At 48.5% G+C, this 24,608-nt stretch overlaps 1 protein-coding gene across 1 annotated transcript in view; it reads right to left on the minus strand.

Moving 5' to 3' along the window:
• Nucleotides 1-609: 609 nt before the first annotated feature.
• LOC121542583 (oxysterol-binding protein-related protein 10) overlaps nt 610-24,608 on the minus strand; it is a gene marked incomplete at its 3' end in the record, with an annotated part of 35,932 nt that continues 11,933 nt past the window's right edge. The window contains exons 4-7 of the mRNA XM_045214521.1: nt 20,525-20,830; nt 2,635-2,811; nt 1,851-2,031; nt 610-734 (exon numbers count right to left, since the gene is read on the minus strand). Of these exons, the coding sequence (XP_045070456.1) occupies nt 610-734; nt 1,851-2,031; nt 2,635-2,811; nt 20,525-20,830 (789 nt within the window). The remainder of the gene's footprint in view (nt 735-1,850; nt 2,032-2,634; nt 2,812-20,524; nt 20,831-24,608) is intronic.

The raw sequence follows: 24,608 nt of genomic DNA on the forward strand, positions 1-24,608 counted from the left end.
AGTTCTATATAAACTGTATAAACTCACAGTTAGAGTTCTATATAAACTGTATAAACTCACAGTTAGAGTTCTATATAAACTGTACAAACTCACAGTTAGAGTTCTATATAAACTGTATAAACTCACAGTTAGAGTTCTATATAAACTGTATAAACTCACAGTTAGAGTTCTATATAAACTGTATAAACTCACAGTTAGAGTTCTATATGAACACAGGTCTATGTCTGAACACAAGTTCTGCTGCCAGTGGAGAACAAAGTTAAATGAACTCAGATTCACACCTCTTGACAGAAAGGGAGGGAGGAGGATATGAGCCAATTCAGAGTTAATCAATACTATGATGCATATATTTTTGGCTGCTGGCTGTGTATGTTATACAGAATGGGACTGGTTCCAAGGATGGGCCAGAAATTACATGGACATAATCCCATCACAATACTGCCAACTCTGACTAACAAATCCAGCCACAAATCAACAATAGCTGACAGTTACAGCCATACTAGCTACTAGGAACTCATTAGGTGAGAGAACACAGTACATGCTGGTGTTTCTCCCAACACAGTACATGCTGGTGTTTCTCCCAACACAGAGAACAGGAGTGTTTCTTACCTCAGAGTTGAAGGCCACCTCCTTGTCGACGTGGACTGGAGAGGGAACATGTGGAAGAAGAGGTGTCACTCCTCTGTTGTTCACCAGCTTCTCTGAGGGAGGTCTAGGCCATCCTGCAAAGCTGTCTGGAGACAGACAGAACACACTGACCATCGGGAACACGCACTGACCATCGGGAACACACACTGACCATCGGGAACACACACTGACCATCGGGAACACACACTGACCATCGGGAACACACACTGACCATCGGGAACACACACTGACATCGGAACACACGAAGACCAGATCGGGAACACGGCGGCACCATCGGGAACACAAACTGACCATCGGGAACACGCACTGATCATCGGGAACACGCACTGACCATCGGGAACACGCACTGACCATCGGGAACACACACTGACCATCGGGAACACGCACTGACCATCGGGAACACACACTGACCATCAGGAACACACACTGACCATCGGGAACACGCACTGACCATCGGGAACACACACTGACCATCGGGAACACACACTGACCATCGGGAACACACACTGATCATCGGGAACACGCACTGACCATCGGGAACACACACTGACCATCGGGAACACACACTGACCATCGGGAACACACACTGACCATCGGGAACACACACTGACCATCGGGAACACACACTGATCATCGGGAACACACACTGACCATCAGGAACACACACTGACCATCAGGAACACACACTGATCATCGGGAACACACACTGACCACCGGGAACACACACTGACCATCAGGAACACACACTGACCATCGGGAACACACACTGATCATCGGGAACAAACACTGATCATCGGGAACACACACTGATCATCGGGAACACACACTGACCATCGGGAACACGCACTGACCATCGGGAACACGCACTGACCATCGGGAACACGCACTGACCATCGGGAACACACACTGACCATCGGGAACACGCACTGACTATCAGGAACACACACTGACTATCAGGAACAAACACTGACCATCGGGAACACACACTGATCATCATACTAAACCCTGATGGAATACAGCACAGTAAGTTCACTGCAGACAGCTGAGGGTGGGAAAGCTGGGCCAGGTCTGAGACATGCAGAATGTCTGTGGAAGTCTGGCTGGACAGTACAGTCTTGGGAGGCAGTATAAAAGGTAGGCAACGATAAGTGATGGTCTGGTGGCTGAATGTGGTTACAGAGAGGTATTAATAGTCAACTGACCTGATGGTCCAGTGGGAACATGGTTGGGATCCAGGCTCATCTGCTTCTTGAACTGGTTGTGGTTGTGGTTGTGACTGGAGATGTTGCTGTTGCTCTGGCTGTACGTCTGTTTGTGGATGGGAGTCTGGCTCTGACTCCGGTCCTGGCTGTCTGACCGACCCAGGGTGACGTGCTGCGCGGCCTGGGATAGAAGAGGAGAACAATACTAATCCATAGGAAACAGAAACGCATCTCCTGCAGTATCCAACCCCTCCGATGTACACACACATTAAGCCGATAGGTTGGAGAGGCTGGAGCAGAGGCCAGCCGAAGTGCAACGCCCAACGAGCTGTTTAGGGGATTAAGTTCCTTGCTCAAGGGAACATCGGCAGTAGCTGGTACCTGACATATTGATGCCAGCAACCATCCATTTGCCGACTCACTCCCGCCAGATTCATGTCCACCTATTCAGTATCTCCTCTGACTGTCACTCTGTCACATTGTCCATGTCTCATACAGCTCCATACATCCATACCTGGCTCACATTGTCCATGTCTCATCCAGCTCCATACATCCATACCTGGCTCACATTGTCCATGTCTCATCCAGCTCCATACATCCATACCTGGCTGACATTGTCCATGTCTCATACAGCTCCATACATCCATACCTGGCTCACATTGTCCATGTCTCATACAGTTCCATACATCCATACCTGGCTCACATTGTCCATGTCTCATCCAGCTCCATACATCCATACCTGGCTCACATTGTCCATGTCTCATCCAGCTCCATACATCCATACCTGGCTGACATTGTGCTGTAGCATGTTGAGACACTCCCCCAGGCAGGAGAGGGTGGCTGCAGACGTGGCCTTGAGGAGGAGCAGGTCCTGGTCTAGAGAGGAGAGAGGACCACGGGGGGGCAGGGACTCTATAGAGTTAACCAGGTTCTTCTGTTGGCCCTCTGCCTGGCTCATCGCCTGGAGGGGGGGGAGAGAGGAGAGGGGGAGAGAGGAGAGGGGGAGAGAGGAGAGGGGAGAGAGGGGGAGAGGAGGAGAGAGGAGGAGAGGGGAGAGAGGAGAGGGGGAGAGAGGGGAGAGAAAAGAGGGGGAGAGAGGAGAGGGGAGAGAAAAGAGGGGGAGAGAGGAGAGGAGGAGAGAGGAGAGGGGGAGAGTTTAAATAATACACACACACACACATTCACATTCACACATACACATACACACACATTCACACATTCACACACACACACACATACACATTCACATTCACACATACACATACATTCACACACACACACATACATTCACACACACACACACATACACATTCACACATACACATTCACACACACACACACACACACACATTACACACACACACACACACACACACACACACACACATAATCACACACACATACACACACATTCACACACACACACACACACACACATTCACACACATGCACACACACACACACACACACACACACATACACACACACACATACACACATTCACACACACACACACATTCACACACACACACACACACACATACACATTCACACATACACATACACACACATTCACACATACACACACACACACACACACACACATTCACACACACACACACACACACACACACACACACACACACACACACACACACACACACACACACACACACACACACACACACACACACACACACACACACACACACACACATACACATTCACACATTCACACACACACACATTCACACACACATACACACACACACATACACATTCACACACACACACACATTCACACACACACACACACATACACATTCACACACATATAGAAACATAGACCAGCGCTGGCTGCCTAGAGCTCAGCACAGTCACCCAAGGAATCTGTCTGTACATTACAGGGACAGGTGATCTAACAATGGACAAATGCATGATGGGACTATATGCCAAAGGAAGACATGTGACTATAGCTAGTCAAAGCATGAGAGGAGAATTGTGGGGTGGTGAAAGAATTCTATATGGAGACGTAGGTACCGTAGGGACACAGCCAGTGATGTAGGCAGGGAGTCATGACAATTCTCAGCCACCCCGCTGAGCCATATGTTATCTGTCTATTTCAGTCTGTCTCTGTCACTAAAGTAATTACATCTGGCACCTCTGACAGCTAGGTGGGCTGGGAGTAAGACAGGATGACACTCTCTCTCGCTCTCTCTGTCTCTCTCTCTCTGTCTCTCTCTCTCCACTCCTCTCTCTCTCTCTCTCTCTCTCTCTCTCTCTCTCTCTCTCTCTCTCTCTCTCTCTCTCTCTCTCTCTCTCTCTCTCTCTCTCTCTCTCTCTCTCTCTCTCTCTCTCTCTCTCTCTCTCTCTCTCTCTCTCTCACTCTCTCTCTCTGTCTCACTTTCTCTCTCTTTCTCTCTCTGTCTCCCTTTCTCTCTCTCTCTCTCTCTCTCTCTCTCTCTCTCTCTCTCTCTCTCTCTCTCCTCTCTCTCTCTCCTCTCTCTCTCTCTCTCTCTCTCTCTCTCTCTCTCTCTCTCTCTCTCTCTCTCTCTCTCTCTCTCTCTCTCTCTCTCTGTCTCTCTCTCTCTCTCTCTCTCTCTCTCTCTCTCTCTCTCTCTCTCTCTCTCTCTCTCTCTCTCTCTCTCTCTCTCTCCTCTCGCTCTCTCTCTCTCTCTCTCTCTCTCTCCCTCTCTCTCTCTCTCTCTCTCTCTCTCTCTCTCTCTCTCTCTCTCTCTCTCTCTCTCTCTCTCCTCTCTCTCTCTCTCTCTCTCTCTCTGGGGAGTCCTCACTGTCTGTGAGTCATCGGCAGGGAGATAGGGAGTGGAGGTAGCATGAGAATGAACTCAATTACACACCCTCACACACACTATACCCTGTGGGTCCTGTGGCCACAGTCGTGCTTGTTTCATTAACTCTCCTTTATTACAACAGTATTCCCAGGACCTCCCCCTTCCCACCTCATCCCCCCACCCCCCTTCCCCCCAACACACACCTCACACACACCTCTCCATGATAGATCCTTAGTGATGTGGACACCAAGGAACTTGAAGCTCTCGACCCGCTCCACTACAGCCCCGTCGATGTGACTGGTGGCGTGCTCGGCCCTCCGTTTACTGCAGTCCACGATCAGCTCCTCGGGCTTGCTGACAAGCCACACGCTCTCACACACACACTCTCACAAATCCCTTACAAACCGTGACATCAGCCCATCACACTAACTTAATAAGGACTTACCAGGGAGAAATGAGGACCAGGACTAGAGCTGACATTAACAGATAGTCTCTCCAGGTTTCTGCTAGTAGCCCCCATAACAGACTGACATTCAAAGTGTTATTATGTCTCTGTCCCAAATGGAATCCTATTCCCTAAGCCAATAGGGCTTTGGTCCACATTTTTGCACTTTATAGGGAATAGGGTGCCATTTTGGGATGCAGACTGTGTCTGTCACATCATGGTAACTTTAGCATCGCTTCTGCCGCTAGCAAACTCATATCCCAACCCTTCAGTTTCATATCCCAACCCTCATGAAGAATAGATGCCACATCTTTGTTCTTCATAAGCTAGAGAAAGTCACGACTTTGCAAAAAAATATAAAAAAATAAAATAACACAAGGAGGAGAAAAGCACAGGTCCTTGATCTCTCTAGGGCTGTACTAGGGTTGGTCCCTATTCTAGGGCTTTACTAGGGTTGGTCCCTATTCTAGGGCTTTACTAGGGTTGGTCCCTATTCTAGGGCTTTACTAGGGTTGGTCCCTATTCTAGGGCTTTACTAGGGTTGGTCCCTATTCTAGGGCTTTACTAGGGTTGGTCCCTATTATAGGGCTTTACTAGGGTTGGTCCCTATTCTAGGGCTTTACTAGGGTTGGTCCCTATTATAGGGCTTTACTAGGGTTGGTCCCTATTCTAGGGCTTTACTAGGGTTGGTCCCTATTCTAGGGCTTTACTAGGGTTGGTCCCTATTCTAGGGCTTTACTAGGGTTGGTCCCTATTATAGGGCTTTACTAGGGTTGGTCCCTATTCTAGGGCTTTACTAGGGTTGGTCCCTATTATAGGGCTTTACTAGGGTTGGTCCCTATTCTAGGGCTTTACTAGGGTTGGTCCCTATTCTAGGGCTTGAAAATAAGCTGTGCTATGGTTGGCATAAAAGGCACAAGAGTGGATCTATACTATATATATCTATATCTCAAAGTAGTCTGGGTTACACCTCAACAGAGAGATGCACAAACACACAAAAACAAACCCAAACACACACACACCGTATTGTACAACTAACCTTGTGGGGACACACAATTCAGTCCCATTCAAAATCCTATTTTCCCTAACCCCTAACCTTAAACCTAACCTTAACCCGAAAACCTAACCTAACCCTAGCTCCTAACCCTAACCCTAAAATTAACCCTATCTCCTAATCCTAAACCTAATTCTAACCCTAACACTTATTCTAACCTTAACCCTAAACCCCCTAGAAATAGCATTTGACCTTGTGGGGACCAACAAAATGTCCCCCAGTTGGTCATATTTTTGTTTGTTAAACACGTCCACATGCACCCACAAACACACACACACCCAAACACACACACACACACACACACACACACACACACACACACCCAAACACACACACACACACACACAAACACACACACAAACACACCCAAACACACACACACACTCCCAAACCCAAACACACACACACACACACCCAAACCCAAACACACACACCCAAACCCAAACACACACACACACACACACACACACACACACACACACACACCCAAACACACAAACACACCCCAAACACACACACACACCCAAACACACACACACCCAAACACACACACACACAAACACACCCAAACACACACACACACACACACCCAAACACACAAACACACACACAGTCACAACAGCTCCTTTGAGCTGATATATATAGAAATCCTCTAACTTCTGATCATGTAAGAAAGAGAAGACAACTCAGAACGTTCTGCCTCTCTCTCTCTCTCTCTCCCTCCCCCCCCCCCCCTCTCTCTCTCTCTCTCTCTCTCTCTGTCTCTCTGTCTCTCTCTCCCTCCCCCCTCTCTCTCTCTCTCTCTCTCTCTCTCTCTCTCTCTCTCTCTGTCTCTATCTCTCTCTCTCTCTCTCTCTCTCTCTCTCTCTCTCTCTCTCTCTCTCTCTCTCTCCTCTCTCTCTCTCTCTCTCTCTCTCTCTCTCTCTCTCTCTCTCTCTCTCTCTCTCTCTCTCTCTCTCTCTCTCTCTCTGTCTCTCTCTCTCTGTCTCTCTCTCTCTCTGTCTCTCTCTCTGTCTGTCTGTCTGTCTGTCTGTCTGTCTCTCTCTCTCTCTCTCTCTCTCTCTCTCTCTCTCTCTCTCTCTCTCTCTCTCTCTCTCTCTCTCTCTCTCTCTATCTCTTTCTCTCTCTCAGTCACTCTACGGCCAGACACACTGACAGGCACACAGACACACAAACATACACAAACACACACACATACATACAAACACATACACATACACACACACACACACTGTTCCCTGAACTCTCTGAAGATTCCTTTGTTCTCAGCTTAGACCTGAAGCACAGATATAGAGGCAGAGACATAGTCAGCTTCACTATGAAAAGAAAAGTTATGCCACCGGCAGATAAAATCCATCACACTTTCTTTCCCATGTACTCTCTCCTTTTCTCTTAGTCTCCTAACTCTCTCTGTATCTCTCTTACTCCACACCTCTCTCTCCTCCCCCTCTCTCTCCCTCTCCCCCTCTCGCTCTCTCTCTCCCTCCCCCCTCTCTCCCTCTCTCTCACTGTCTTCTGTGATATTCATCTCTCCATTCCTCCCTGGTGTAATGTTCTGGTGCAGTAGAGTGGGATATTCATCATGCCCTTGGTGTGTAACAGGATCCCTCTATTCCTCTTCCTCCTCTCTCCACATCCCTCTCCTCCTCCTCTCTCCACAGCCCTCTCCTCCTCCTCTCTCCACTGCCCTCTGCTCTTCCTCTCTCCTCCTCTCTCCCCCTCCTATCCTCCTCCTCTCTCCACATCCCTCTCCTCCTCCTCTCTCCACAGCCCTCTCCTCCTCCTCTCTCCACAGCCCTCTGCTCTTCCTCTCTCCTCCTCCTCTCCTCTTCCTCTCTCCACAGCCCTCTCCTGTTCCTCTCTCCTCCTCCTCTCCTCCTCTCTTTCACAGCCCTCCTCCTCCTCTCCTCCCTCCTCTCTCCTCCTCCTCTCTCATCCCTCTCTCTCCTCCTCTCTCCACAGCCCTCTCCTCTTCCTCTCTCCACAGCCCTCTGCTCTTCCTCTCTCCTCCTCCTCTCCTCTTCCTCTCTCCACAGCCCTCTCCTGTTCCTCTCTCCTCCTCCTCTCCTCCTCCTCTTTCCACAGCCCTCTCCTCCTCCTCTCCTCCTCCTCTCCTCCTCCTCTCTCCTCCTCCTCTCTCCACATCCCTCTCCTCCTCCTCTCTCCACAGCCCTCTCCTCCTCCTCTCTCCACAGCCCTCTGCTCTTCTCTCTCCTCCTCCTCTCCTCTTCCTCTCTCCACAGCCCTCTGCTCTTCCTCTCTCCTCCTCCTCTCCTCTTCCTCTCTCCACAGCCCCTCTCCCTCTCCTCCTCCTCTCCTCCTCCTCCCCTCTCCTCCTCCTCTCTCCTCTCCTCCTCCTCTCTCCTCCTCCTCTCTCCACATCCCTCTCCTCCTCCTCTCTCCACAGCCCTCTCCTCCTCCTCTCTCCACAGCCCTCTGCTCTTCCTCTCTCCTCCTCCTCTCCTCTTCCTCTCTCCACAGCCCTCTCCTGTTCCTCTCTCCTCCTCCTCTCCTCCTCCTCTTTCCACAGCCCTCTCCTTCTCCTCTCTCCTCCTCTCCTCCTCCTCTCTCCTCCTCCTCTCCTCCTCCTCTCTCCACAACCCTCTCCTGTTCCTCTGTCCCCTTCCTATGACCTGTCATTAGAGGAACTGAGCCAAAGCCTCTGGTGGCTCCAGATAGACAAAGCCTCTGGTGGCTACAGGTAGAAGTTACCCATAAGCACTGACAGGATCAGTTTACCATGCTCAAAATCCTGGTGTGCTGTTCTAACTTACGGAAAGGGAATTTCCTCATGTACTAATCCATGCTCAACCAATGAATACATGCATTGTTGATAAGGAGGAAGTTAATTCCCTGCTTAGGTTTGCACGTCTGCTAGCCACTTGGCTCAGTAATCAAATAAAAAAGACATATACATATAAAAGTAATAATATAGTTAAAAGGTAATGCTAGATGTCCCTCCATCAAAAATGTAGAGTTAGGTTTTAGGGTCTGAGGCTCAGACCACATCCATCACCATCCAGGTTAATCTCCAAAACCCAGGAGAGGAGAGACCTCTATAAACCAGACACAGGGATACTTCCTCTTTTAAATACACATCCACCTCTCCGTGGAGACAGAACTCAGCCAATTCCAGGGATCTTTAAACCAGACACAGGGATACTTCCTCTTTTAAATACACATCCACCTCTCTGTGGAGACAGAACTCAGCCAATTCCAGGGATCTTTAAACCAGACACAGGGATACTTCCTCTTTTAAATACACATCCACCTCTCTGTGGAGACAGAACTCAGCCAATTCCAGGGATCTTTAAACCAGACACAGGGATACTTCCTCTTTTAAATACACATCCACCTCTCCGTGGAGACAGAACTCAGCCAATTCCAGGGAGATCCACAGCTGTTCGAAGGCCATAGCCATACAGTCAGCCCTATCTCAGGAAGCAAAAAAAAATGGTATATTGAACGGGTCAATCTAAGTAACATAATACAAAAAATCCCCATCAATATAAGCTAGAGATCCGTTTTTTTATTGCATTGGCTGCATCTAAATCCACCATATCCGCCGATGTCGGCCTTCCTGCATCTGCGGTGGAAGGTGGCCGAGCTACAGCGGTGTTTGTCAGACCATGAGACATCCCGAAAATCTGTCTTCTCACCAAAACGTCTGAACGGTTTGGCCTTGAAAATAATATGACCACTCAATGGAAAGATGAGACTCTCACGAACGCGATGGTGTAACCCATACACATTAATGGAAATATGGTGGTAGTTTTGTGTCGACAAAAATAAGGGGTTAAATATGTGTCCCAAAAAAATATTTCCTGATCTTTCATACATCTCCTAGATATAGGACAGAAAGGGGTGGCTGGTAGCTTAGTGGGTAAGAGCGTTGTGCCAGTAACCGAAAGGTCGCTGGTTCTAATCCCCGAGCCGACTAGGTGAAAAATGAGTCGATGTGCCCTTGAGCAAGGCACTTAACCCTAATTGCTCCTGTAAGTCGCTCTGGATAAGAGCGTCTGCTAAATGACAAAAAAATAAAATAAAATGTTAACTTCAAAACCTTATTCCTTTTGATACATTTTTTGACTGTCTTTTTTTTTTGGCCATTTATGAATGTGTTATTCAATGCATTTCTATGGGCTATAGTAGTAAAGGCCAAATGCAATATTTAAAAAATATATTTTGTTTTTATACCTAAAGGGGTCCTAAAATTCCAAATCAAATAGTTAAACGAGCCATGGTATGACCATCTTAGCTTAGTAGACTGGGACTTTTCGAGGTTAAGCCAGGCAGAGGTCCAGAATCAGAACCGTGATGAGGAGGGATGAAGAGCTCTCAGCTCCAGGTGTGAGGTGTGATATGGAAGCAAAACGGCAGTGCACCTGTCACACCGCAGCAGAGGTTCTAATACACTCAAGAAATAACGTCTATTTCGACAAAGAAAAGTTGATATAACTTCAATAGTCAACTTTTTTGACAGACGAGAAATGGGAGCTTTTCCTTAACCAATTCCCAGCATGCATTCCTTCATAACTTCTCCTCTACCGTATAAATCTTATCTCCAGTATCCAGAGAGGAGTGAAGACACACAAGGCTGCAGCCTGACAATACCCCATAAACCCATCTACCCATCCACCTTTAGCATAGAAATTACCCAACCCTGCTAAATGAACGTAACATTTCCCTTGTTTTGATCTAATTTTAAACCAATGCGTACTCCCTCTGGCATGATCCAGTCTGATGAATGATATGGTCCTGACACAGAGTAGAGACAGGACATTTGTGCTGAATAGTCTCCACCTAAGTGGCTGGCTGCTTTAACTCTCAGATCACTATGTCTCTCTCTCTCTCTCTCTCTCTCTCTCTCTCTCTCTCTCTCTCTCTCTCTCTCTCTCTCTCTCTCTCTCTCTCTCTCTCTCTCTCTCTCTCTCTCTCTCTCTCTCTCTCTCTCTCTCTCTCTCTCTCTCTCTCTCTCTCTCTCTCTGGAGTCCCTTCCCCCTCTCTCTCTCTCTCTGAAATCCCTTCTTCCTCTCGCTCTCTTTCTCTCTCTCTCTGGAGTCCCTTCTTCCTCTCTCTCTCTTTCTCTCTCTCTCTGGAGTCCCTTCACCCTCTCTCTCTCTCTTTCTCTCTCTCTCTCTCTCTCTCTCTCTCTCTCTCTCTCTCTGTCCAATCTCCTGAGAGGAGGAGGAGGAGGACAGGAGGATGAAGAGGAAGAGAAGAGGGGGAGGACAGGAGGATGAAGAGGAAGAGAAGAGGAGGAGGAGAGGAGGGGGGGGAGGAGGAGGGGGAGAGGAGGAGCAGGAGGAGGAGGAGGAGGAGAGGGAGAGGAGGAGGAGGAGGGGGAGAGGAGGAGGAGGAGGAGGAGGGGGAGAGGAGGAGGAGGAGGGGGAGAAAGCGATATTCCTTTCATAATGCTCTTCAACATATGTTGTGACCATAAACAAGTCTATATGAAGAGGGATTAACCTCTGTGTGCTGATATGACACTTTGAGAAGGCCAGGGTGGAGGATCACACCTATTGATTACCCAGTACCAATCAATACAGAGCCAAGAGAAAACAGCACAGGGGCTAGCTAGTGATCAATAGTTGAATTATGATTGAATAGGGTGGTGTGATAGCTGAACCTGCCTTAACTGGTCTACCTGTCTCCTTACTGTAAACTATATGTAAACAGGATATAACATATGTCAACATGATATGTATCTTCTGACTATGCTACCAGATGACTGCTCTAACTGTTGCCCCAGTGAAACTGTTTCGTGTCACCGTGGTGATGGTGATGTAGTACACATAGACTGGTGAGGTAGTACACATGGAATCAACATGACTGATGGAATGAGGATGTTGACTATGTAACAACGCGAGAGCGACGCTATAGCAACGCTGTAACGATGCTGTAGCAACGCTGTAACAACGCTGTAGCAACGCTGTAGCAATGTCAACGCTACACAATGAGAACACACAAATACATCTGCTGTGTCTGTCTGACTGTCAGTTTGACTGTCTAACTGTCTGTCTGTCTGTCTGTCTGTCTGTCTGTCTGTCTGTCTGTCTGTCTGTCTGTCTGTCTGTCTGTCTGTCTGTCTGTCTGACTGTCTGTCTGTCTGTCTGTCTGTCTGTCTGTCTGTCTGTCTTACTGTCCGTCTGTCTGACTGTCTTACTGTCTGTCTGTCTGTCTGTCTGACTGTCTTACTGTCCGTCTGTCTGACTGTCTGTCTGTCTGTCTGTCTGTCTGACTGTCTTACTGTCCGTCTGTCTGACTGTCTGTCTGTCTGTCTGACTGTCTGTCTGTCTGTCTGTCTGTCTGACTGTCTTACTGTCCGTCTGTCTGACTGTCTGTCTGTCTGTCTGTCTGTCTGACTGTCTTACTGTCCGTCTGTCTGACTGTCTTACTGTCTGTCTGACTGTCTGACTATCTGTCTGTCTGATTGACTGTCTGACTGTCTGACTGTCTGTCTGCTGGGAAGTCAGAGAGACAGGTTGGACCAGGCAGGGTGCTGGGAAGTCAGAGAGAGACAGGTTGGACCAGGCAGGGTGATGGGAAGTCAGAGAGAGACAGGTTAGACAAGGCAGGGCGCTGGGAAGTCAGAGAGAGACAGGTTGGATCAGCCGTGACATGATCCTAGCCTAGCCTCCTCTCCTCTGAGACCTTCAGACCCTCAGTCCTAGAGTCCTACCAGAGCAGCACTATATACCCTCAGTCCTACCAGAGCAGCACTATATACCCTCAGTCCTACAGTCCTACCAGAGCAGCACTATATACCCTCAGTCCTAGAGTCCTACCAGAGCAGCACTATATACCCTCAGTCCTAGAGTCCTACCAGAGCAGCACTATATACCCTCAGTCCTAGAGTCCTACCAGAGCAGCACTACATACCCTCAGTCCTACCAGAGCAGCACTACATACCTACCTACCTACAGTCCTACCAGAGCAGCACTACATACCTACCTACCTACAGTCCTACCAGAGCAGCACTACATACCTACCTACCTACAGTCCTACCAGAGCAGTACTGCCTACCTACCTATAGTCCTACCAGAGCAGTACTACCTACCTACAGTCCTACCAGAGCAGTACTACCTACCTACCTACAGTCCTACCAGAGCAGTACTACCTACCTACAGTCCTACCAGAGCAGTACTACCTACCTACCTACAGTCCTACCAGAGCAGTACTACCTACCTACAGTCCTACCAGAGTAGTACTACCTACCTACCTACCTACCTACAGTCCTACCAGAGCAGTACTACCTACCTACAGTCCTACCAGAGCAGTACTACCTACCTACAGTCCTACCAGAGCAGTCCTACCTACCTACCTACAGTCCTACCAGAGCAGTACTACCTACCTACAGTCCTACCAGAGCAGTACTATCTACCTACAGTCCTACCAGAGCAGTACTACCTACCTACCTACAGTCCTATCAGAGCAGTACTACCTACCTACAGTCCTACCAGAGCAGTACTACCTACCTACCTACAGTCCTACCAGAGCAGTACTACCTACCTACAGTCCTACCAGAGCAGTACTACCTACCTACCTACAGTCCTACCAGAGCAGTACTACCTACCTACCTACAGCCCTACCAGAGCAGTACTACCTACCTACCTACCTACAGTCCTACCAGAGCAGTACTACCTACCTACCTACAGTCCTACCAGAGCAGTACTACCTACCTACCTACAGTCCTACCAGAGCAGTACTACCTACCTACAGTCCTACCAGAGCAGTACTACCTACCTACAGTCCTACCAGAGCAGTACTACCTACCTACAGTCCTACCTGAGCAGTACTACCTACCTACAGTCCTACCAGAGCAGTACTACATACCTACAGTCCTACCAGAGCAGTACTACCTACCTACCTACAGCCCTACCTGAGCAGTACTACCTACCTACAGTCCTACCAGATTAGTACTACCTACCTACCTACAGTCCTACCAGAGCAGTACTACCTACCTACCTACAGTCCTACCAGAGCAGTACTACCTACCGTCCTACCAGAGCAGTATTACCTACCTAAGGTCCTACCAGAGCAGTACTACCTACCTACCTACAGTCCTACCAGAGCAGTACTACCTACCTACAGTCCCTCAGAGCAGTACTACCTACCTGCCTACAGTCCTGCAGAGCAGTACTACCTACCTGCAGTCCTAGCAGAGCAGTACTCCTACCTACAGTCCTACCAGAGCAGTACTACCTACCTGCAGTCCTACCAGAGCAGTACTACCTACCTACCTACAGTCCTACCAGAGCAGTACTACCTAGCTACCTACAGCTCTACCAGATTAGTACTACCTACCTACAGTCCTACCAGAGCAGTATTACCTACCTACAGTCCTACCAGAGCAGTACTACCTACCTACAGTCCTACCAGAGCAGTACTACCTGACCTACAGTCCTAGCCAGAGCAGTACTACCCTACCTACCTACAATCCTACCAGGAGCAGTACTACCTACCTACCTACAGTCCTACCAGAGCAGTACTACCTACCTACAGTCCTACCAGAGCAGTACTACCTACCTACCTACAGTCCTACCAGAGCAGTACTACCTACCTACAGTCCTACCAGAGCAGTACTACCTACCTACAGTCCTACCAGAGCAGTACTACCTACACTACAGTCCACCAGAGCAGTACTACCTACCTACAGTCCTACCAGAGCAGTACTACCTACCTACAGTCCTACCAGAGCAGTACTACCTACCTACCTACAGTCCTACCAGAGCAGCACTACCTACCTACAGTCCTACCAGAGCAGTACTACCTACCTACAGTCCTACCAGAGCAGTACTACCTACCTACAGTCCTACCAGAGCAGTACTACCTACCTACCTACAGTCCTACCAGAGCAGCACTACCTACCTACCTACAGTCCTACCAGAGCAGTATTACCTACCTACCTACAGTCCTACCAAAGCAGCACTACCTACCTACCTACAGTCCTACCAGAGCAGCACTACCTACCTACCTACAGTCCTACCAGAGCAGTATTACCTACCTACCTACAGTCCTACCAGAGCAGCACTACCTACCTACCTACAGTCCTACCAGAGCAGTACTACCTACCTACCTACAGTCCTACCAGAGCAGCACTACCTACCTACCTACAGTCCTACCAGAGCAGCACTACCTACCTACCTACAGTCTTACCAGAGCAGTATTACCTACCTACCTACAGTCCTACCAGAGCAGTACTACCTACCTACAGTCCTACCAGAGCAGTACTACCTACCTACAGTCCTACCAGAGCAGTACTACCTACCTACCTACAGTCCTACCAGAGCAGCACTACCTACCTACCTACAGTCCTACCAGAGCAGTACTACCTACCTACCTAGAGCCCTACCAGAGCAGTACTACCTACCTACCTACTGTCCTACCAGATCAGTACTACCTACCTACCTACAGTCCTACCAGAGCAGAACTACCTACCTACAGCTCTACCAGAGCACTACTACCTACCTACAGTCCTACCACAGCAGTACTACCTACCTACCTACAGTCCTACCAGAGCAGTACTACCTACCTACAGTCCTACCAGAGCAGTACTACCTACCTACCTACAGTCCTACCAGAGCAGTACTACCTATCTACAGCCCTACCAGAGCAGTACTACCTACCTACAGTCCTACCAGAGCAGTACTACCTACCTACAGCCCTACCAGAGCAGTACTACCTACCTACCTACAGTCCTACCAGAGCAGTACTACCTACCTACTGTCCTACCAGAGCAGTACTACCTACCTACAGTCCTACCAGAGCAGTACTACCTACCAACCTACAGTCCTACCAGAGCAGTACTACCTACCTACCTACAGTCCTACCAGAGCAGTACTACCTACCTACCTACAGTCCTACCAGAGCATTACTACCTACCTACTGTCCTACCAGAGCAGTACTACCTACCTACAGCCCTACCAGAGCAGTACTACCTACCTACCTACAGTCCTACCACAGCAGTACTACCTACCTACCTACAGTCCTACCAGAGCAGTACTACCTACCTACAGTCCTACCAGAGCAGTACTACCTACCTACAGTCCTACCAGAGCAGTACTACCTACCAACCTACAGTCCTACCAGAGCAGTACTACCTACCTACAGTTCTACCAGAGCAGCACTACCTACCTACCTACAGTCCTACCAGAGCAGTACTACCTACCTACAGTCCTACCAGAGCAGCACTACCTACCTACCTACAGTCCTACCAGAGCAGTACTACCTAGATACCTACAGTCCTACCAGAAAAGTACTACCTACCTACAGTCCAACCAGAGCAGTACTACCTACCTACCTACAGCCCTACCAGAGCAGTACTACCTACCTACAGTCCTACCAGAGCAGTACTACCTACTTACCTACAGCCCTACCAGAGCAGTACTACATACCTACAGTCCTACAAGAGCAGTACTACCTACCTACCTACAGTCCTACCAGAGCAGTACTACCTACCTACCTACAGTCCTACCAGATCAGTACTACCTACCTACCTACCTACAGTCCTACCAGAGCAGTACTACCTACCTACAGTCCAACCAAAGCAGTACTACCTACCTACCTACAGTCCTACCAGAGCAGTACTACCTACCTACAGTCCTACCAGAGCAGTACTACCTACCTACCTACCGTCCTACCAGAGCAGTACTACCTACCTAAGGTCCTACCAGAGCAGTACTACCTACCTACAGTCCTACCAGAGCAGTACTACCTACCTACCTACAGTCCTACCAGAGCAGTACTACCTACCTACCTACCGTCCTACCAGAGCAGTACTACCTACCTACAGTCCTACCAGAGCAGTACTACCTACCTACAGTCCTACCAGAGCAGTACTACCTACCTACCTACAGTCCTACCAGAGCAGTACTACCTACCTACCTACAGCTCTACCAGATTAGTACTACCTACCTACAGTCCTACCAGAGCAGTACTAACTACCTATCTACAGCCCTACCAGAGCAGTACTACCTACCTACAGTCCTACCAGAGCAGTACTACCTACCTACAGTCCTACCAGAGCAGTACTACCTACCTACCTACAGTCCTACCAGAGCAGTACTACCTACCTACAGTCCTACCAGAGCAGTACTACCTACCTACCTACAGTCCTACCAGAGCAGTACTACCTACCTACCTACAGCCCTACCAGAGCAGTACTACCTACCTACAGTCCTACCAGAGCAGTACTACCTACCTACAGTCCTACCAGAGCAGTACTACCTACCTACCTACTGTCCTACCAGAGCAGTACTACCTACCTACAGTCCTACCAGAGCAGTACTACCTACCTACCTACAGTCCTACCAGAGCAGTACTACCTACCTACCTACTGTCCTACCAGAGCAGTACTACCTACCTACCTACAGCTCTACCAGAGCAGTACTAACTACCTACCTACAGTCCTACCAGAGCAGAACTACCTACCTACCTACAGTCCTACCAGAGCAGTACTACCTACCTACAGTCCTACCAAAGCAGTACTACCTACCTACCTACAGTCCTACCAGAGCAGTACTACCTACCTACAGCCCTACCAGAGCAGTACTACCTACCTACAGTCCTACCAGAGCAGTACTACCTACCTACAGTCCTACCAGAGCAGTACTACCTACCTACCTACCTACAGTCCTACCAGAGCAGTACTACCTACCTACCTACAGTCCTACCAGAGCAGTACTACCTACCTACTGTCCTACCAGAGCAGTACTACCTACCTACAGTCCTACCAGAGCAGTACTACCTACCTACCTACAGTCCTACCAGAGCAGTACTAACTACCTACAGTCCTACCAGAGCAGTACTAACTACCTACAGTCTTACCAGAGCAGTACTACCTACCAACCTACAGTCCTACCAGAGCAGTACTACCTACCTACCTACAGTCCTACCAGAGCAGTACTACCTACCTACCTACAGCCCTACCAGAGCAGTACTACCTACCTACCTACAGTCCTACCAGAGCAGTACTACCTACCTACAGCCCTACCAGAGCAGTACTACCTACCTACAGTCCTACCAGAGCAGTACTACCTACCTACCTACAGTCCTACCAGAGCAGTACTACCTACCTACAGTCCTACCAGAGCAGTACTACCTACCTACAGTCCTACCAGAGCAGTACTACCTACCTACAGTCCTACCAGAGCAGTACTACCTACCTACAGTCCTACCAGAGCAGTACTACCTACCTACCTACAGTCCTATCAGAGCAGTACTACCTACCTACCTACAGTCTTACCAGAGCAGTACTACCTACCTACCTACAGTCTTACCAGAGCAGTACTACCTACCTACAGTCCTACCAGAGCAGTACTACCTACCTACCTACAGTCCTACCAGAGCAGTACTACCTACCTACAGTCCTACCAGAGCAGTACTACCTACCTACCTACAGTCCTACCAGAGCAGTACTACCTACCTACCTACAGTCTTACCAGAGCAGTACTACCTACCTACAGTCCTACCAGAGCAGTACTACCTACCTACAGTCCTACCAGAGCAGTACTACCTACCTACCTACAGTCCTACCAGAGCAGTACTACCTACCAACCTACAGTCCTACCAGAGCAGTACTACCTACCTACCTACAGTCCTACCAGAGCAGTACTACCTACCTACCTACAGTCCTACCAGAGCAGTACTACCTACCTACCTACAGTCCTACCAGAGCAGTACTACCTACCTACCTACAGTCCTACCAGAGCAGTACTACCTACCTACAGTCCTACCAGAGCAGTACTACCTACCTACAGTCTTACCAGAGCAGTACTACCTACCTACAGTCCTACCAGAGCAGTACTACCTACCTACCTACAGTCCTACCAGAGCAGTACTACCTACCTACAGTCCTACCAGAGCAGTACTACCTACCTACCTACAGTCCTACCAGAGCAGTACTACCTACCTACAGTCCTACCAGAGCAGTACTACCTACCTACAGTCTTACCAGAGCAGTACTACCTACCTACAGCCCTACCAGAGCAGTACTACCTACCTACCTACAGCCCTACCAGAGCAGTACTACCTACCTACCTACAGTCCTACCAGAGCAGTACTACCTACCTACCTACAGCCCTACCAGAGCAGTACTACCTACCTACCTACAGTCCTACCAGAGCAGTACTACCTACCTACCTACAGTCCTACCAGAGCAGTACTACCTACCTACCTACAGTCCTACCAGAGCAGTACTACCTACCTACAGTCCTACCAGAGCAGTACTACCTACCTACAGTCCTACCAGAGCAGTACTACCTACCTACAGTCCTACCAGAGCAGTACTACCTACCTACAGTCCTACCAGAGCAGTACTACCTACCTACAGTCCTATCAGAGCAGTACTACCTACCTACCTACAGTCTTACCAGAGCAGTACTACCTACCTACCTACAGTCCTACCAGAGCAGTACTACCTACCTACAGTCCTACCAGAGCAGTACTACCTACCTACCTACAGTCCTACCAGAGCAGTACTACCTACCTACAGTCCTACCAGAGCAGTACTACCTACCTACAGTCCTACCAGAGCAGCACTACCTACCTACAGTCCTACCAGAGCAGTACTACCTACCTACCTACAGTCTTACCAGAGCAGTACTACCTACCTACAGTCCTACCAGAGCAGTACTACCTACCTACAGTCCTACCAGAGCAGTACTACCTACCTACCTACAGTCCTACCAGAGCAGTACTACCTACCAACCTACAGTCCTACCAGAGCAGTACTACCTACCTACCTACAGTCCTACCAGAGCAGTACTACCTACCTACCTACAGTCCTACCAGAGCAGTACTACCTACCTACCTACAGTCCTACCAGAGCAGTACTACCTACCTACCTACAGTCCTACCAGAGCAGTACTACCCTACCTACAGTCCTGCCCAGAGCAGTACTACCTACCTACAGTCCTACCAGAGCAGTACTACCTGCCTACCTAGCAGTCCTACCAGAGCAGTACTACCTACCTACAGTCCTACCAGAGCAGTACTACCTACCTACAGTCCTACCAGAGCAGTACTACCTACCTACAGTCCTACCAGAGCAGTACTACCTACCTACAGTCCTACCAGAGCAGTACTACCTACCTACCTACAGTCCTACCAGAGCAGTACTACCTACCTACAGTCTTACCAGAGCAGTACTACCTACCTACCTACAGTCCTACCAGAGCAGTACTACCTACCTACCTACAGCCCTACCAGAGCAGTACTACCTACCTACCTACAGTCCTACCAGAGCAGTACTACCTACCTACAGTCCTACCAGAGCAGTACTACCTACCTACAGTCCTACCAGAGCAGCACTACCTACCTACCTACAGTCCTACCAGAGCAGTACTACCTACCTACAGTCCTACCAGAGCAGCAGCCCTACCTCTTTGACCTGGCTCAGCCTCCCTGGAGCAGGGTGGTAGTTCTGGTTGTTCTGGTGGTGGTGGTAGTTGTTCTGGGTCCTGGCCTGGCGGGTCGCAGCAGGGGATCTGTGATGGGTGATGGTGACGACCCCTCCAACCCCAGGGTAGAGAGGCTTTCTCCGGGTACTAGGCGAGGAGGAGGTGGTGGAGGTGAAGGAGGAAGAGGCGGGCGGGGCAGGGTGGTGTTGGCTGGATGGAGGAGGGAGCAGGGAGAAGCTGCGTGTCCGGCCCTGGGTGGAGGAGGAGGCGGTGAAGGAGGAGGTGCCCTGAAAGAGACGGCAGCAGCAGGAGTGAGAGGAGCAGGAGCAGTCGGGTAGAGGAGTCCGACACTGCTGCTTCTTCCCGGCTGTACCTCCTCCTCCTCCTCCTCCTCCTCCTCCATGCTCTGCTGTCACACACAAGGGCATCTTCTGCCTGCCTGGGTCTGCCTCCCTCTGCCTGGCCGGGCTGACAAGACAGGACAGGACCTGCCAGCCAGCCACACAGCCGGGGGGAGGAGGGAGAGAGGGAGGAGGGAGGAGGGAGGTATAGAGGGGTGATGGCCAGTGAAGGCAGGCAGTGAGGGAGGAGGAGAGAGTTAGAGAGGAGGTACTGTATAGAAGGAGCAAAGAAGAAGGGTAATGGCCAGTGAAGGGAGGCAGTGAGAGGTAGTGAGGGATGAGGAGGGGGGGAGGAGGAGCATGCAGATCAGCCAGCCCAGATCAGAACATCCTGCTCAGATAGCATAGCAGTCAGGATACACAGAGAGAGAGCAGAGCCACTGAGCTGAGGGAGTCACCACCACTAAGGTTTCAGTCTCCACAGCACTTTTACATAACACACTCAACACTGCTGCGCTTAGCGCACCACCGTAGACTGCAGTAAAACCTATTGAACAATATAGAAATCACCAGGGGACCTTGTTATTACAGTCAGTAACCAAACAGATAATATGCATTGGCTACTGTAGATTCTCATCGTAGACCTTTACAAAAGGTGCTAGCAACCTTCTGGTTTAGGTTTAAAGAGTTTCTGAGTTTCTCTCTAAAGGAAGGAGTTAATTACATCCATACTAACATTCCATTCTCACTACATCCATCTCAGTAAAACTCAGTTAAGTTCCCAACTCACTCACTCAAAGATACAAAGTATTCCAAAAGCACACTCTACTCTCTCCTCCAGACAGACAGACAGACACATCCAGACTAGAGTAAAGTCTCATCCATCCAGACTGATAAAAAGTCCATTTTCCAAACCAATCAGTGGTAATATATTTCAGCCAGGACAGGAGGAATGACGGGCTTGGTTTATAAGTTATAGCTGGGTTTACATAACAGAACACTGTCTGTCTAATGGGCTTGGCTCTATCAGAGTGAAACAGGAACTATCAGGAACTCTCAGTCTCTCTCTCTCTCTACTCTTCCCTCAAGGTTTAATCACATCACCCTAATTACTCAGTACTCTCCCTGCAGTAGCACGGCGCCCATCCCTCCCAGTCTAACCCTTCTCTTATAGCATCCCAGTTGTTTTAACTCACCTGTATAGCCAGTACAATGTTATGTGAGATGATGGTTAGTGAAATGGCTGCAGTGCTCACGGACATGGGCAATAGTTAGTCATGTGACCCCTGCCCACCTCTGCACAGACACACACACACACTAACTTAGTTGAACTGTTGGTGCAAAAAACAACCGGGTCCCTACCACACCACAACCAACACTGCTTCCTTGCCCTGTGGCTCTGGGTTAGTCCAACACTTCATGAAAATACATATGGTCTGCTGTTTAACTCTGTTGGGTCAACCACACTCATCTCTGTGTAAACTGACACACAACAGCTAGATAAACGTTACAGTTTACACAGCCTATACACACACGGTTATCTCTTCTGAATAACGTTGGCTGTAAGATAGGAATGATGTTGATCCAAGTGATGGACGATGGGATGTTGTGTCGACTGAACTGATGAAACCTCTGGGAAGACAGTGACTCACAAAGTAAACATGGAGATGACGGCAGCACCGTGGTTACCAAAGCATTTACTGTTACAATGTTCTCTATATGACTAGGCCTATCATAAAACCAGCTATTCCTGGGTAGGCCTATCATAAAACCAGCTATTCCTGGGTAAGCCTATCATAAAACCAGCTATTCCTGGGTAGGCCTATCATAAAACCAGCTATTCCTGGGTAGGCCTATCATAAAACCAGTTATTCCTGGGTAGGCCTATCATAAAACCAGCTATTCCTGGGTAGGCCTATCATAAAACCAGCTATTCCTGGGTAGGCCTATCATAAAAACTAGCTATTCCTGGGTAAGCCTATCATAAAACCAGTTATTCCTGGGTAGGCCTATCATAAAACCAGCTATTCCTGGGTAGGCCTATCATAAAACCAGCTATTCCTGGGTAGGCCTATCATAAAAACTAGCTATTCCTGGGTAAGCCTATCATAAAACCAGCTATTCCTGGGTAGGCCTATCATAAAGCCAGCTATTCCTGGGTAGGCCTATCATAAAACCAGTTCTTCCTGGGTAGGCCTATCATAAAAACTAGCTATTCCTGGGTAGGCCTATCATAAAACCAGGGTAGGGGTTGGTGCAGCGGAAGCTAGCTCTCAGCAGATATGGGTTGTATTCATTAGTCACCAAACGGAAGAAAAACAGACACACAGGGAGGGACTACATGGACTTGCCCAACTGACACTGTTATCCTGTCACCCTCCGTTTCATCAACAACAGTATCAATATGTCTATTTTTAACAAGCAAAATGACCTGGTTGTACTGTAACGTGATGGTAGCTTAAATTATATAATAGCGCTTCTGAAATGAACGCGATAGCTCATTTGAAAACGATGGTGGTTTCATCGAAAACTGTATCTATACAAATGCTGTGTCTTAATTTGATCATCCTGTTGTTGCAGGAAATGTCCTGAACAGCAGGAAACGCAAAACGGGTAGTGTATTCAAGATTTAAAAGGCTTCTAAAGTTTGTAATTTCCACTTTAAAATGTCAGACTTGATTTGCCCTAAAATGTATCAACCCCATTAATTATAATCCACATAACAATTCACATTTCCTGCTGCTGCAGGATTATTTTCCTGCTGTAGAAAACTGGCTGGAATTAAGATACAGCAACTGTATGATATTTCAACCTCCCTCTAGTTTCACCAGTATTAGATTTCTTAAAAGCTTCCTTTCTAGGGCAAAACAGAACAAAGTCTGACCCACTGACTCAGTGTTCTCGGCAGTGCACTTTCCAGACAGAAAAACTAATCCAAAAGACATTTTAAAAATGTCAGCGCAGGATTTGACCAGACTATATGGCTGCTCGCCTTGGGTTTGTCACCCTATTCCATAAATAGTTGTAATGGGAAATTATTTGATGAATTATTTCCCTGTATTTGATTCACTGTTGATATGGATTGATATTTAATAAATATGATTGTATGTGCGGGGAGACGCAGACAGATGCATTCCCTTAGGGCAGGGGTGTCAAACGTACGGCCCGCGGGCCGGATCAGGCCCGCAAACGGGTTTAATCCGGCCCGTGAGATGATAAAAATTTAAAAAATTAAAAAAATTCAATAAAATAAACTGCTGTTCCAATTGCGTCCACTGGACGGCGCAATAGCAATTGTGTTAAGCAAGCAAACTGTTTATACCGGGGCAGAGCAAGTAGGTCAAGCACGTGCAGCCAATGAGCTACTTTGTTTTGCCCGCAATATTTATTACGGCTTCTACTTTTAACATTATGTGCTTTGGCACCCTCATTGCCCCAATATGTCTCTGTCAAAAAAGAGAAAAGTGGACGCAGAGTGCAGAGTGTTCCAAGAAAAATGGTCATCCTATTTATTCACGGAATTGAATGGGAAAGCTGTATGTTTGGTGTGTTCAGAGCATGTTGCAGTGCTGAAAGAATATAACCTTCGTCGCCACTATGTAAGTCTTCATGCCGACAAATATGACAACTTTCAAGGACAGCGGAGATGAGAGAAGGTGAATGAACTGTTGGCGGGTCTGAAGAAACAGCAGTCTGTGTTAACTCACAGCCGAGACATCAGTGA

The sequence above is a fragment of the Coregonus clupeaformis genome, unplaced genomic scaffold (genome assembly GCF_020615455.1).
Source record: "Coregonus clupeaformis isolate EN_2021a unplaced genomic scaffold, ASM2061545v1 scaf0272, whole genome shotgun sequence".
Classification (NCBI taxonomy): Eukaryota; Metazoa; Chordata; class Actinopteri; order Salmoniformes; family Salmonidae; genus Coregonus; species Coregonus clupeaformis.